The sequence below is a fragment of the Zingiber officinale genome, chromosome 7B (assembly GCF_018446385.1).
Source record: "Zingiber officinale cultivar Zhangliang chromosome 7B, Zo_v1.1, whole genome shotgun sequence".
In the NCBI taxonomy this organism is placed as follows: Eukaryota; Viridiplantae; Streptophyta; class Magnoliopsida; order Zingiberales; family Zingiberaceae; genus Zingiber; species Zingiber officinale.
Window position 1 is genome coordinate 105,095,854 of NC_055999.1, and position 12,611 is coordinate 105,108,464.

At 32.8% G+C, this 12,611-nt stretch overlaps 1 protein-coding gene across 1 annotated transcript; it reads right to left on the minus strand.

Moving 5' to 3' along the window:
- Positions 1–167: 167 nt before the first annotated feature.
- On the minus strand, positions 168–5,943 carry LOC122006690 (autophagy-related protein 18b-like). Its single transcript, XM_042562283.1, has 10 exons — positions 5,771–5,943; positions 5,073–5,146; positions 4,510–4,583; positions 4,294–4,403; positions 2,521–2,612; positions 2,109–2,221; positions 1,492–1,611; positions 1,246–1,391; positions 934–1,064; positions 168–754 (listed from the first exon to the last, which is right to left on the minus strand). The coding sequence occupies exons 1-10, from the start codon at positions 5,839–5,841 to the stop codon at positions 570–572; spliced, it is 1,116 nt and encodes a 371-aa protein (XP_042418217.1). The 5' UTR covers positions 5,842–5,943; the 3' UTR covers positions 168–569.
- Positions 5,944–12,611: the final 6,668 nt, after the last annotated feature.

The following is a 12,611-nucleotide window of genomic DNA, read 5'->3' on the forward strand; positions in this document are numbered from 1 at the left end:
AAAAAATGTTCAAAAAGAACAAATATTTTTAAAAAAATTTCAAAATATCTTAGGCCTTGTTCATCAGGCTTTTTTTGCAGAATAAATCCGTCAGGCTTTTTTTGCCATTCATCAGGATTTGTTCACATAAGATCTAGATCCTTCATGCATAAATTCCATCACTAGACTTCACAATGAAGGTGAATGCTAGGCACCAGACATCACCAAATTTTATAATAAGATCGTATAATTACACCCGTCAGAGAAGAAATTACACATCTCTAGATCTTGCGACAATAAAGATTCATATCATCCATTGACTAATGATCCAGATGCAAATCATTTGTCCCACATCACTCCTGCAACAAGTTCAAAAGCATTCAAGTATAGATATAGTTTCAATCAATAGATCAGCAAGAAAGTCTTCTCTATCAGTCTTCTGTAATCAACCAAGGAATATCGGAAGCTCTACAATCAACTGGCACTGTGCCCACGATCCTCTTGTTTTCGACGAGTTGCAGAGATAGAGATATATCACAATGGGAACAATAAGCAATGAAAAACAATGAAGATTTGCTACTGCAGCTGCTTTAGAATGGCTCGTTCAAAATATTGTCTAAGAGATTGATTTCACGTTCTAAGCTCCATGAGAACTCATTCAACTCAGTGATCTTTAATGTGTATTCTCTGAAGTAACCATTGTGAGAAATGATGAAAATAGATGCCCTGATGGAGCAAAAACAACTGTCAGTGGAATCATATTGCAAATCATGAGGTCAGCACACTCAAACAATGGTTTGTACAGAACTCACCGAAAACCAGAAGCTCCTGAGGTACATGTAAGACTGTCAACATTGTAGATCCTAACATGGCTGAAGCAAAGGAAAAAAAAATAGACTATCAATTTCACAAGGTAAGAAGACAAAGAAACTAGTAAACTTTTTTTGTGAAAATAAGATTGTGGAATTTTTTTACCTTTGACACCGGCAAGGGCAGCATTGTGAAGAATGTGATGAAAAGTTTGGTCAAACGAATCAGACAACGTGTCAGGGATCAAGGAACCAATGACTCCACTTGGTTTTCTTCTGATACATGTGGGAAAAAAAATGAGATTGAAAAATCAGAAGATGAAAAGTTTGAGTAATGAAGAAAAAAAGGATGGAGGTAGTTCCAAAGCAATAACCATGAGACAAGATTGCAGCTTGCAAATGCAAACGTATTCAATTTCAGCAAGATTCTAGTATTAAATACCATCAAGATGCCAACCTTTGCTTTATTGCCTGCCCCAAGGAGAAAGTATGTAGGGAGCCAGATGAGCTTGTAGCAACTAGAAATTCAGGGAATTCAAGGCATGGCCCAAATGACAGGGAATAGATTGTTGATGGATATGTTCCTCTGCGGACACTATATGACTGTAAAGCAATGAATAAGACTTGAGTTATGCAAGGCAAAATTGAGGATGTAAGATCATACTATGATATTATACATTTCACATCATAAGAATTGATGAACCTCAGTAGCTTGCGAAACGAGGTGCACTCTGATGATAGTTCCTTGTTCAGAAGCTGTTGCCAAATATGTACCAGTGGAGGAGAATGTTATTCCAGCCAATGGTGAACGGTGTGCATCTATCTGTTGGGAAGAGTAAAGAAGATCAAGATTAAATTATAATGTCCCTTAGCCAGTGAAAGAAGGTTGGATATGTGCCAGTGGAAGAGAATATTGAAAATGCTACATAAAAACGCCGAGAAATAGCTTAATGAATTAAGACAATGCAGCAAGAAAGTTTAAGGTAATACAACTTAACATTCTACCTGATTAATACAAGAAGGTGCTTCTCAAATGAGCTACTTATTCTGAAATCTAATCAAACAACTCATAAAATAGGGAGGGAAAGGTTCATTTATATCAACATCCTAGTGTCAGAAAAGCTCATAAATAAATTTTGGAGACTTTTAATATAATAGATGAGGACAAAAAACTTATCTAACAGGTTACAATAGAATGTCACTAAAATAGAAAGAAAATAGAAAAAAAAAAAAAAAATTCAAGCTGGAACCATCCAGTCTAGCATCTTATCCACTTTACCAATCATGAAACTCAAGCCACAAAATATTAGTATGTTTAACCTGGCAGACTGATTGGAGCTCAACTGTGTTGTAAATCAAGACAGATCCTTTACTTGTACTTGCTGGAAGAGCCAAATAACAACCTTCTGATCCAGGGCAAAATGCACAGAGTCCTGCAATGAAAGTAACAAGTTTTAATCTTAATCTAAATAATTGTTAGGGCCAGATCACAATAGTTCTCACTTTCAACAGGATATTATTTTTTGGATTTCAGGAAGTAAAAAAAAAAAAAACTTCATGATTGGATACTAGCGTAATAAAGTATGACCACTAAGGCGATGTTATTGCACATTTTAGGATGAATGTTGCAGATTAGTTAATGAATCTCATAAGAACTTCGTGCTTTTTTGGACTACAAAAAAGTCTTGTAATTTTCTTGATAAATAAAGGAAAGCCTTTTGTCATTCCAAACCTTTGTTGTTTGGTACTGTATCTATTGTCTCCAAAACAGCCAAGCTGTTCAAGTCATAAATATATGCTTTATCCTGCAAGATGACAATAAGCCTGTACGGTAAAAAATGAAAAATGTCATTTAGGATTCAAAGAATCAACAGAACAAAGAATATTGGATACAATAATCGAATACACAAAATAGATTGACTTAATATAAAAGAAAAATTGTCATATGCAGATATAATTTCATTAAAGGGTATCAATTTATTTTAAGTTTCTAAAGAAGACAGACAACCTGAGAAGTTTCACATTGTTAGATCAATATATAAATACTTGTTGTTTTCACTAAATCAGAGTTTTTGTAACATTGAAGTTAGGTAGCTTGACTTAACTTAAGTGCTTAACAATTTTGTAATCATCCGACCAAGTATGTCCTTTTTGAGGTCTACTACACAATTTTTGCCCTTGATTGGGCGCTACATAAAACTATATCACTAGTAATTCAAATCAATTAATTTATTTTTATTACACTAATTATTTTTTCCCCCTTTTTTTGTCAATTTACACCTTCCACTCTAATTAATCCAATCCATTTTAACTCCTATCGTTTTATTATCTATTGTAGCAATATCTGATTGCTTTTAAATAATTATTTATTTCCTCTTTCTCATATAGAATTCTCATATTAACCATAAACTACAGGTCTTTTAAAAAATTTCTTTTTAACTTAATGGGCGCGACAATCACGCATGACTCCAAGAACTCCTATCTATTTCCAATCATCTTGATTGTTACCTTGATTATTTTTTATTAAAAAAGATTGAAACAACATTTCATATATTCCATTTTTATTCTACCTAAACCAAGTTTCTAGAGCTTTTCTCTAACCTAAATATGATAGGTAATGAAGCAAACATTTTACATCACAAAGGAAGCCAAGCACAGACTATTCCATGGAATAATTCAAAATGCAGTCAAATAATTAATCTTATGTAATAGATGAAACAACATATAAACATAGATAGTGTCGTCTAAAATAAATTGATGTGTTTAATTTTGCTTTTTGGAGCTAGTACAATATCTTTCTAAAAATGTTCAAGTGAATAGCATCACACACATCATGTGGACACTTCGATATTGACAAAATAGACCTGCAAGACAATTTTGACCTGTGTTTAAGTGGTAAGATTGTATTAAGTTATACTAGAGGCCCGAAAATTAATTATGAAACAAACTAGGGTATAAATATGAAATGTTTGATTCTCCTGATGGTAAAATAAAATAATAGAGAGTCCAATTATATACTTCAACTATCATCACTAGTAATACATTTACTAATGTTTTTTTTGCTCTCTTTATCTCTTAGACATACTCCAATAAATTCTTCTAACTACAGAATATGTTAATCACCTTTGATCATATCATACAATCTCTGTATATTCTTATTTTATAATCTGTTGGAACTAAACCCATTTCAGTTTGGGTAATTAATATTTTGATCTGATTTAGAAAGAGAATGCAGACACTAAAAATAATTATCAGTAGTAAAACTTAAGATAAAGATTCACAAGAACAACAACAAAGGAACTGTTTTTTCTGCTCCTCTAGATGTTGGCATATACATTCTATTGGGTAAAATCCTTCAGGATGGGAAATTTCACAAGAAACTGTTCAAAATTATAGGTAGATGAAAGGTCTAATCAACATGTTTAAACATCTGATATTCACAAACATAATTGATCTCAGCCAACTAGATCATAAATGAAATGCTAAACAATGATTCAGTAACAACCTCTTTTTGTTAAGACGAACAGCTAGGACTGATGTCAAATAATTTAACTCTCTGAGTGTAGATCCAGTCAGAAAATTGAAAAGACAAAGTCGCCGAGGCGATAGTGATGGCTGTTTATGTCAAATCCAAAGCATAGCAGCAGAAAGAGTTTGTACTCTGGGAAATTAAGAATACTTAGGGGGAAAAATGCTCAACAATTAGAAGTCCAGAAATTACCTGCTCTCCTGCCCCAACAATAGCAAGAAGATTTGTACTAAATAGCATCTCAACAATGTTGAAAGCACCAACAGCTGTGAACATACAGAATAAAGATTTATTTCTAGGGGAATAATTGTACATATAAGACAGCATGGTTTCCTAGAAGAATGTTTTTATTGCATTTATCCTCTATAGTAATATCATTGCTACATTACTTTTAACTACACCCAGTGGTTAGTGTTGTTCAAGTTACTGCATTATATTACAGAACTTAGTTTTTACATCTTGATTTCATTATCTATCTTCATTGGTACAGACATAGTTATGCAACAAATTGAGGTTGAGGAATGATGGGTGCAATTAGCTGTTTTTGCTAATTTCTGTTGGTTTTTCTTTGATGAGGAGAGGGATAAACAAATCAATTCCTAGATGGTTTTTTTGAACATATTTCTTCAAAGAAAAATGTGCAAACTTGTTAACAACTAATATAAGAACCAACATTCCATAAGAAATCACTTCTGATAAGTTCAAGATATAATCATTGAAAGATTATGATGAGCATGGCTTTCTTGTAGACTAACCTCTTTCATAGCACAATCTACCTGACCTGGCATCAAAAATTTTGAACCCATCTTTTGTTCCAACTGAAAAGAAGCTGCAAAGCCAAACAAGAGGGAGAGAAACAACAGTTACATTATTTATTTCCTTCGCAAAAGAGAAGAAAAAGAATTAACTGGAAATCAAATAAAAATTATAAAGAAATTAACTGAATTGCATCAGGAAACAGAAAGAGAGGAGAGAACGGAGAAAAATACAATCAAAAAGTCGATCCTAAACAACCAAAAAACCTGATAAATGTCCCACGGAAATCCGCATATTAAAAGGTTCTTTGAAGGAGAAAGACTCGTTACGGTGACATTATTAAATAAAAGGAAATTGGGTGATAATTCAACAACAGCAGTCAGATTTACCAGCAAAACCCCAACTTAGTTGTGAACACGTAACACAGACTTCATTTAATTTCAGTAAAATTAGAAGACAGAATTGAAAAAATTGCACACAAAAAAATCCAATCAATTCCGATCCAATTGACATGAAGCCCCCATCGAATCGCGCAATATTGATCAAACCCCTACTTTGTCACCGCGCTGTTTATCAGAGGAAACGAAATCGAAACCAAGATCAAGACCGAATAAAGAATCATATCGGAAACGAAGAGCACTCTAAGCCCCAAACCAGGCGTAATAAAGACGAGGAGGGGAGAAAAGCGGAATCTCACCTGTTGTCTTGGTTGAAGGACGCGCAGATGATCGGCGAGGAAGAAGGGGAGCCGACGGAACTGCTCTTCATCCTCTATTCGTGTTCACTTGTGCTCGTCGGTTTGGTGGAGGAATTTGTCCTGGCGAAGCAATGAAGAAGACGGCGACGCCACCGGCTAGGAGATTCCAGTGCTTGTGTAAATATAATGCATATATATGTAGGTTATATTAAACATTATTTATTAAATGGATTTTTTTTTAAAAAATAAAATGTTGCAAATATTCAAGGACAAAAATCAAAATACCGTCCACCTTTTCCGACTAAAGTTAAATGATTGAAGAAATATTTCTTGGTCGAATTTTAATATTTAGATTCTAATTGCTATAATGTGTAGTGGTTAGTTGCAACCTGCTCTAATATGTAGCAGTTGTTATTAACTTTTACAACAATGTATTTTTCTTATATTGAGTTTGCTTATTGGATAATGATAATTTGATGGAAATAATATTTCAATAAGTAAACTAAAAGAACTCTATAATATCTCTTATATTTTAATAAATATTATCTAATTATAATTGATGGTATAGAAGTTAGTAGGTAGTTACTATGATGGGTAATAGATAGTTATTATTTTTTTTTTTTGACCCAGGATTACGGTAGAGCGGAAGGATGTCAAGTTGTCATCTAGATATCCGTAATTTAATCCCTAATTACGACACATTTGTAGAAATTTTTTCTCTAAATAGAGAACACAATAATGGGATAATGGGCTTCTGAGCTGTCCACCGCGAGCACTTTTCAATTTAACCTAATGATGATAGAAAATTTTCGTGGAACTAAATCGATCATCCCAGATTTGATATTATCTGGTTCAATAATTTTTTTTAGTTGCTAGTTTTATCACAGTATCATTCTCGTATGATGTTATGTTAATTTTACTTATTGAAAGTAATAACATAATTAAAGTAATATTTCAATGAACAAAATAAATTAAGAGGATTCTATGACATCCATTACATTCAAATAAATATTATTTGATTACAATCGATTATATAAAAATTAATAAATAATTGTTACAATGTGTAACAGATAGTTACTAAATTTTACGGCATTATCATTATACTATGTTGATGGTGTTTATTGGATAGTGATAACTTGATTAAAAGATATTTTAATGACTAAAATAAATTAAACATTTTAAATAAATATTATCAACTATGCAGAAGCAAGCTCTTATACGATTTAAATGGAACATTCACTTGATATTAATTGAAAAAAAAAATACTCATATGATGATTTGTAAGATGATGAATCTCTTTTTAATTTTTAATCTATATGTAATAACATTTTATCAATAGGCCCTCATAAGATTTCATATTACGAAAGCACCCATGTGATTTTATATTTATTAAAGGATGCACTCCACTAAAGATCAAATTATCCCAGGGAATAGTCCAGCGATAGAGTACCTTCTCAATTTTCTATATATTTAAGGATTGAGTTTTAGTCTCGATGAATTAACGGATGAATTTCTTTTAATAAACAGTTAATTTAAGAATGTTGGACTGGCTGATCGTCTGCTGTAAACGCTTTCTGATTTACCTTAATGGTCGGTAAAAAATTTTCGTGGGGCCCGATCGATCACCCCTAAGATTAATCAATGTAAGTTGGATACCTGATGCCCACTAAAAAAAATTATCCCTCCTATGAATTCTTCCCCATCAAAGTTCTAAATTTTTTACCATCAAACTTACTCTAATAATTATTAATCGATGAGCTCGAGCCTAATAATTATTAGTTTGGTGGCTCGTCGAATCAAACAAATAAATAATAATTATTATTTTTTTATAGTTTTATAATATATAATATTTAAGATATTAATTTATATATTAAAAAAATCGAGCTCGATCTTATAATTAACTATTGAGCTCGAGCTCTCGAGCGAGCTCGAGCTCGAGCTCGAGCTCGAGCTCAAGTCGAGCAGGTATAAATCGAGTCAAGTTAAGCTCGAGTCTAGGCTAACTCAAGTTTAGCTCGACTGGTTTACCACCCTAAATAAAACCAATAGTTTTATTTACTAGCAAACTAATAATATACATCTAATTATAAAATCAATACAATTCCAAAGAATTTTGGAATTAGGAATGTTTTAGAAAAGAAAGTTTTATGTGTTAAAATGGGAGATAATGGAAGGTATTACTTTAGGTGTGTTAAAAATAAATTTGACCCGTCAATCTAACTTGTGTCAACCCGAATAATATTAAATCTAGGTTAGAAATTTTCAAGTTGGGTCAACCCGAATAATATTAAATTTAGGTTAGAAATTTTCAAGTTGGGTCATATTCAAATGTTCAGGTTATATTAGGATGGATTCAAATTAACCTAAATTTAGGATTTAGTGAGATTTTTAATTTAAATTAAATTTATTTTAAAAATTAAGATATTTGTTTTATGTATATCCATATCTAGTATTATAATGATGAAAGTATTAGATAAAAGTAAGAATTACGAGAAAAATGTCAAAAAAAAAAAAAAAAAAAACTTTTTTAATCTGGTTGTTCGGATTGTCAGGTTATCCGAATTCGACTTCGAATTTAGAGTTTTCGAATGTAGGTTGGATTGAATTTTTTTTTTCTATAAAATCCTTGTTTCAATTCAGACTCATCCGATCATATGAAGTGACACTCTTATATTATTTTATCAATAAGCTAAAATATAAAATTGAGAAAATAATAATAATAACCCGAGGGAACATCTAACCTAATTCATTTTAAAATCCCAATTCAATTTAAAGACCTAGATTATTAATATCTAGATTAGATCGTTGAATCATTATTTGACAAAGCATTAAAGCAATCGACACGCATAGACGGGATTGACAAGAACACCTTTGGAAAATATTGAAGAAATGAAAATTCTTCTATGTTTATGTTTCGAATTTATTTATATATAATAGTGTAATCAATTATATAGATTACATTTTTTAAATATTATGTGAATATATTAAGATTTTTATTTTCTAGAGTTGAAATTGACCATATGGGATTTTAAGATTTCTAATATTTAGTTTTGAAAATGTAAACATTGAACTTAGTATCTAGTTTATATTTGTTCAAAGAAAGAAAACAAATTTATAAATCTTTTTAGGGTTAAAATTTGAAAATATAGGGTTAAAATTTTTTATCTTCATATTTGAAATTATAGATAAATTTGTTTCATTTGTTTGTTTCCCACGCGTTGGAAGTATATTTTCTTAAAAAATACTTTTTAAATAAACTAACTTGTTATTTTATATTTATAATTGTGCTGAAATTTTTTTAATTGAACTTATATGATTAAATAAGTAAAGAATTTGTAATTTGAATTGAATTAGCTTAAATAAATTAAACCTATAAAATTTATTTTGATTATAGGTGAAATATTACAATGAAGAATTTTAAAATCATTGAGTTCTTAAAAAGAAGAATTATAAATCAACAATGATTTAAATAAGTCAAATAAGATAACCCCTTATATTTTAGAATCAGCGTCAACTAAAAGGCCAAGATTTTGAAATGAGACTCTTGACGAATCACGTTCAAGTAACAATTTACAATATGTTTCTGATCCTAAAATTCACATCCCAATTTTCCAACATTCATTGAACTATAAGATGAGATAAGAAGAGCATATATTGATAAAGGGTCAATTCAACCTATATGATTATCTTTTTACTGAATGTGAAGGTCAAAAGCGTAGATTCCAATCTTTTTGGGTTCAAAAATATCGGTCTTGAATTTTCTATTGAGAAGTAAAGTGCATTTTGTTTTCCTTTCTATGTTTATGTTTTTGACACTAATTTAGCACAATTTGACATATTCACGGTAGGGATTTAAAAATAGGAAAATAGTTAATTGTAAAAGTTGTCCATTCTAGAGAATTAGTACAATTTGACATATTCACTGTAGGGATTTAAAAATAGGAAAATGGTTAATTGTAAAAGTTGTCCATTCTAGAGACATGAAGATCATGACAATTGAAGACATAGCTTTGCCATGTGAAAATGGGGAGATTTGAAAAATCTTAATAAGCATATTGATAGAAGATTAGAAAAACAATCTTATGAGCAAATTGAGCGAAATTGGTTGCTCTCAAAGGTGTCCATAGAAAGTGTGGAGTTTCTTGCAATGCAAGCTTATCCTTTTAAGGGTCATGATGAATTAGTTGCCTCTAAAAATTGTGAAAATTATATAGAATTGGTAACTTTGTTGGGAAGAATGAATTCAGAAATTGGTAGTATTTAAAAAAAACATCTAAAAATGCAACGTACACATCAATCGGAAATTCAAAGAGAGATTTTGAAAATTATCGTTGATATTGTGAATTGTGAGAGATAAATTTCATGAAGAAATTGGAGAAACCAAGTTTTGTATCCTCGCTGATGAAGCAATTGATGAGTCAAGTAAAGAATAAATTGTCGGTGCAGGTTGCACTAATAATCTGGTTTTGATGTATGACAAATATATTAAAGTTAAATGTGATATTTGTCTAACCTTTTCTACCAAATGTGCAGGAGTTGACTGGTCTGAGAGACCTAACACCAGACTGAAATCTAGCTAGGTCTGCGGGGCCTGATAGCTGGTGCGAAGTCCAGATAGGTCGGCGGGGGCCGATATTTGGCAGGAAGTCCAGTTGGGTCCATGGGACCTGACAACCGGCTGAAGTCCAGTTGGATCTGCGGACTTGACAATTGTCGGGAAGACCTGGTGGGTTAGAGGCAAGTTGAGTGGCTGCAAGTGATAAGTAAAGGTAAGTAACTGGAGGAGAGATCCAGTGAGGACGTGTTCCCCGTTGAGGGAACTATAAGCGTCGATCCAACTTAGGTCCATTTGGGAAACCTAGGCTGAGACCTTGACTAAATTCTAGTCTCGGGGAGATAGGGTCTAATTACTACTCATAATCTATTATGTTATGCTAATTCTATTTTATAGGGTAAAATATTTTTTTTTGATTGTTTGGACTAACCTATTCTTGTAGGTGGAAAGGCTGAAGAAAAGGGGGTCCGGGTGTCCAGACCAGACTCACTTGGGTAGGTTCGTGGGTGCCCAGACCACTTGGGTAGGGTCGTGGGTGCCCAGATGGTCTGGGCACCCAGACTCAGTTCAGGCGCTCGGACCCGAAAATTGATCTACAAGCTTACGTGGAGCGCATCGATTGGCTGAGTCACATGGTCCAGATCCTCGGAATGGACCTATTTAAAGGCCTTCGACCCAGAGCTTCAGAACAACTACGACAAGTTTTCTTCTTGCTCGATGCTCCGAAAAAATTCCTATGATGCTGTGAAGCTCCTCCAACTACCGGCGACCAAGACTTTCTCATTTTGTTGTTGTTGGTAACTTTTTCAGTTCTTGTACTTAACTCCTGTAAACGTTTGCGAACTGTTAGTGGATTTCCCAACGAAAACACTTAATGAGTGTGGGTCTTGGAGTAGGAGTTGTCGAAGGCTTCGAACCAAGTAAAACTCGGTTTGTTAGCATTGGTTCATTTTTTCTTCCACTGCGTATTTCGATTAATTACTATCGATTTTCAACGATCGCTATTCACCTCCCTCCTCTAGCATTCTTTTTTATCCTACAAATGGTATCAGAGCCGGTACCGCTTTGAATTGGTACAACCATCAATCAGGCAAAGGGAGTGATATTTTTTTGTTTGTTTTTGAGCTTTTTCGATATACTCCAAATTTGTGCAATTACCTCTTTGGATAATTTTTTTCGTTGCAAACTAGTCTGAATTGGTGCAATGCAAATTTAGTCTTAATATTTTCATTTCTCTCCCACACTGCTAATCCAAGACTCAGTCTTGGGACCTTCTTTTTCTTTTTCTCTTTGTGTGCAAGATTCATGGCCCAAAACGAGGGATACAGCACTATACGCCCTCCCCTCTTCAACAGTGACAACTTCCTATACTGGAAGAAATGGATGAAGATATACCTAAAGACCGACTTTGACCAATGGTTCAGTGTCACTAAAGGTTGCACGTCTCCCGTCAACAACGTCGGAATTCTAATGGATCCGGAAAATTAGAATCTATAAATAAAGGAGGCCCAAATTGACTTCAAGGCTCTCAACACAATCCAGTGCGGATTAACAAAGGAGGAGCTAAACAGCGTTGGCCCACACGAAAGTGTGAAGGAGTTGTGGGACAAACTCATCGAACTACATGAGGAAACCAACAACGCAAAGGTAACAAAAAGATATCTTTATTTAAATAAATTAGTTAACACTGAAATGCAGGAGGAAAACAAGATGACTTGGGATGACGATGATGGGAAGCACCACAACTACCTAGCATTAATGGCAACATAACTAGAATCAGAAAGCGAGACAGATCAAGACGACGAGTCCGAAGACGAATCAAGCCACGAGTCTGCACTAGTTTCCGAAGGCTCAAATGAGGTATCTTCTATCTTAACTTCCAATTTTTTCAAAATAATTGCTTGCCTAAATAAAAAATTAATAAAATTTGAAACACAAAATAATTCACTCTTTAAGGAAAACTAAGATCTTAAGAAACAATTAAACTTTCAAACAGAAAACACTAACTCAACTTAAGTTGAAAGACTTGAAAAAGAAAATTGAAAATTGAAAATTGAAGTGACTAATTTAAAAGATTTACTAGAAAAATTTACCACTAGATCAAAAATTTAGACTTAATTCTTAAAACACAAAAAGGTGTATACAATAAATCTGGGCTCAGATACAAATCTAGCTCAACAAATAAAACTTTTATATCACTGATAAGTCAAAATAAAAATCTGGCTAAAGCTTGGGTTCCGAAAGTGTACCTTACCACGCAAGTAAGACTCAATAAATTCTATGTAC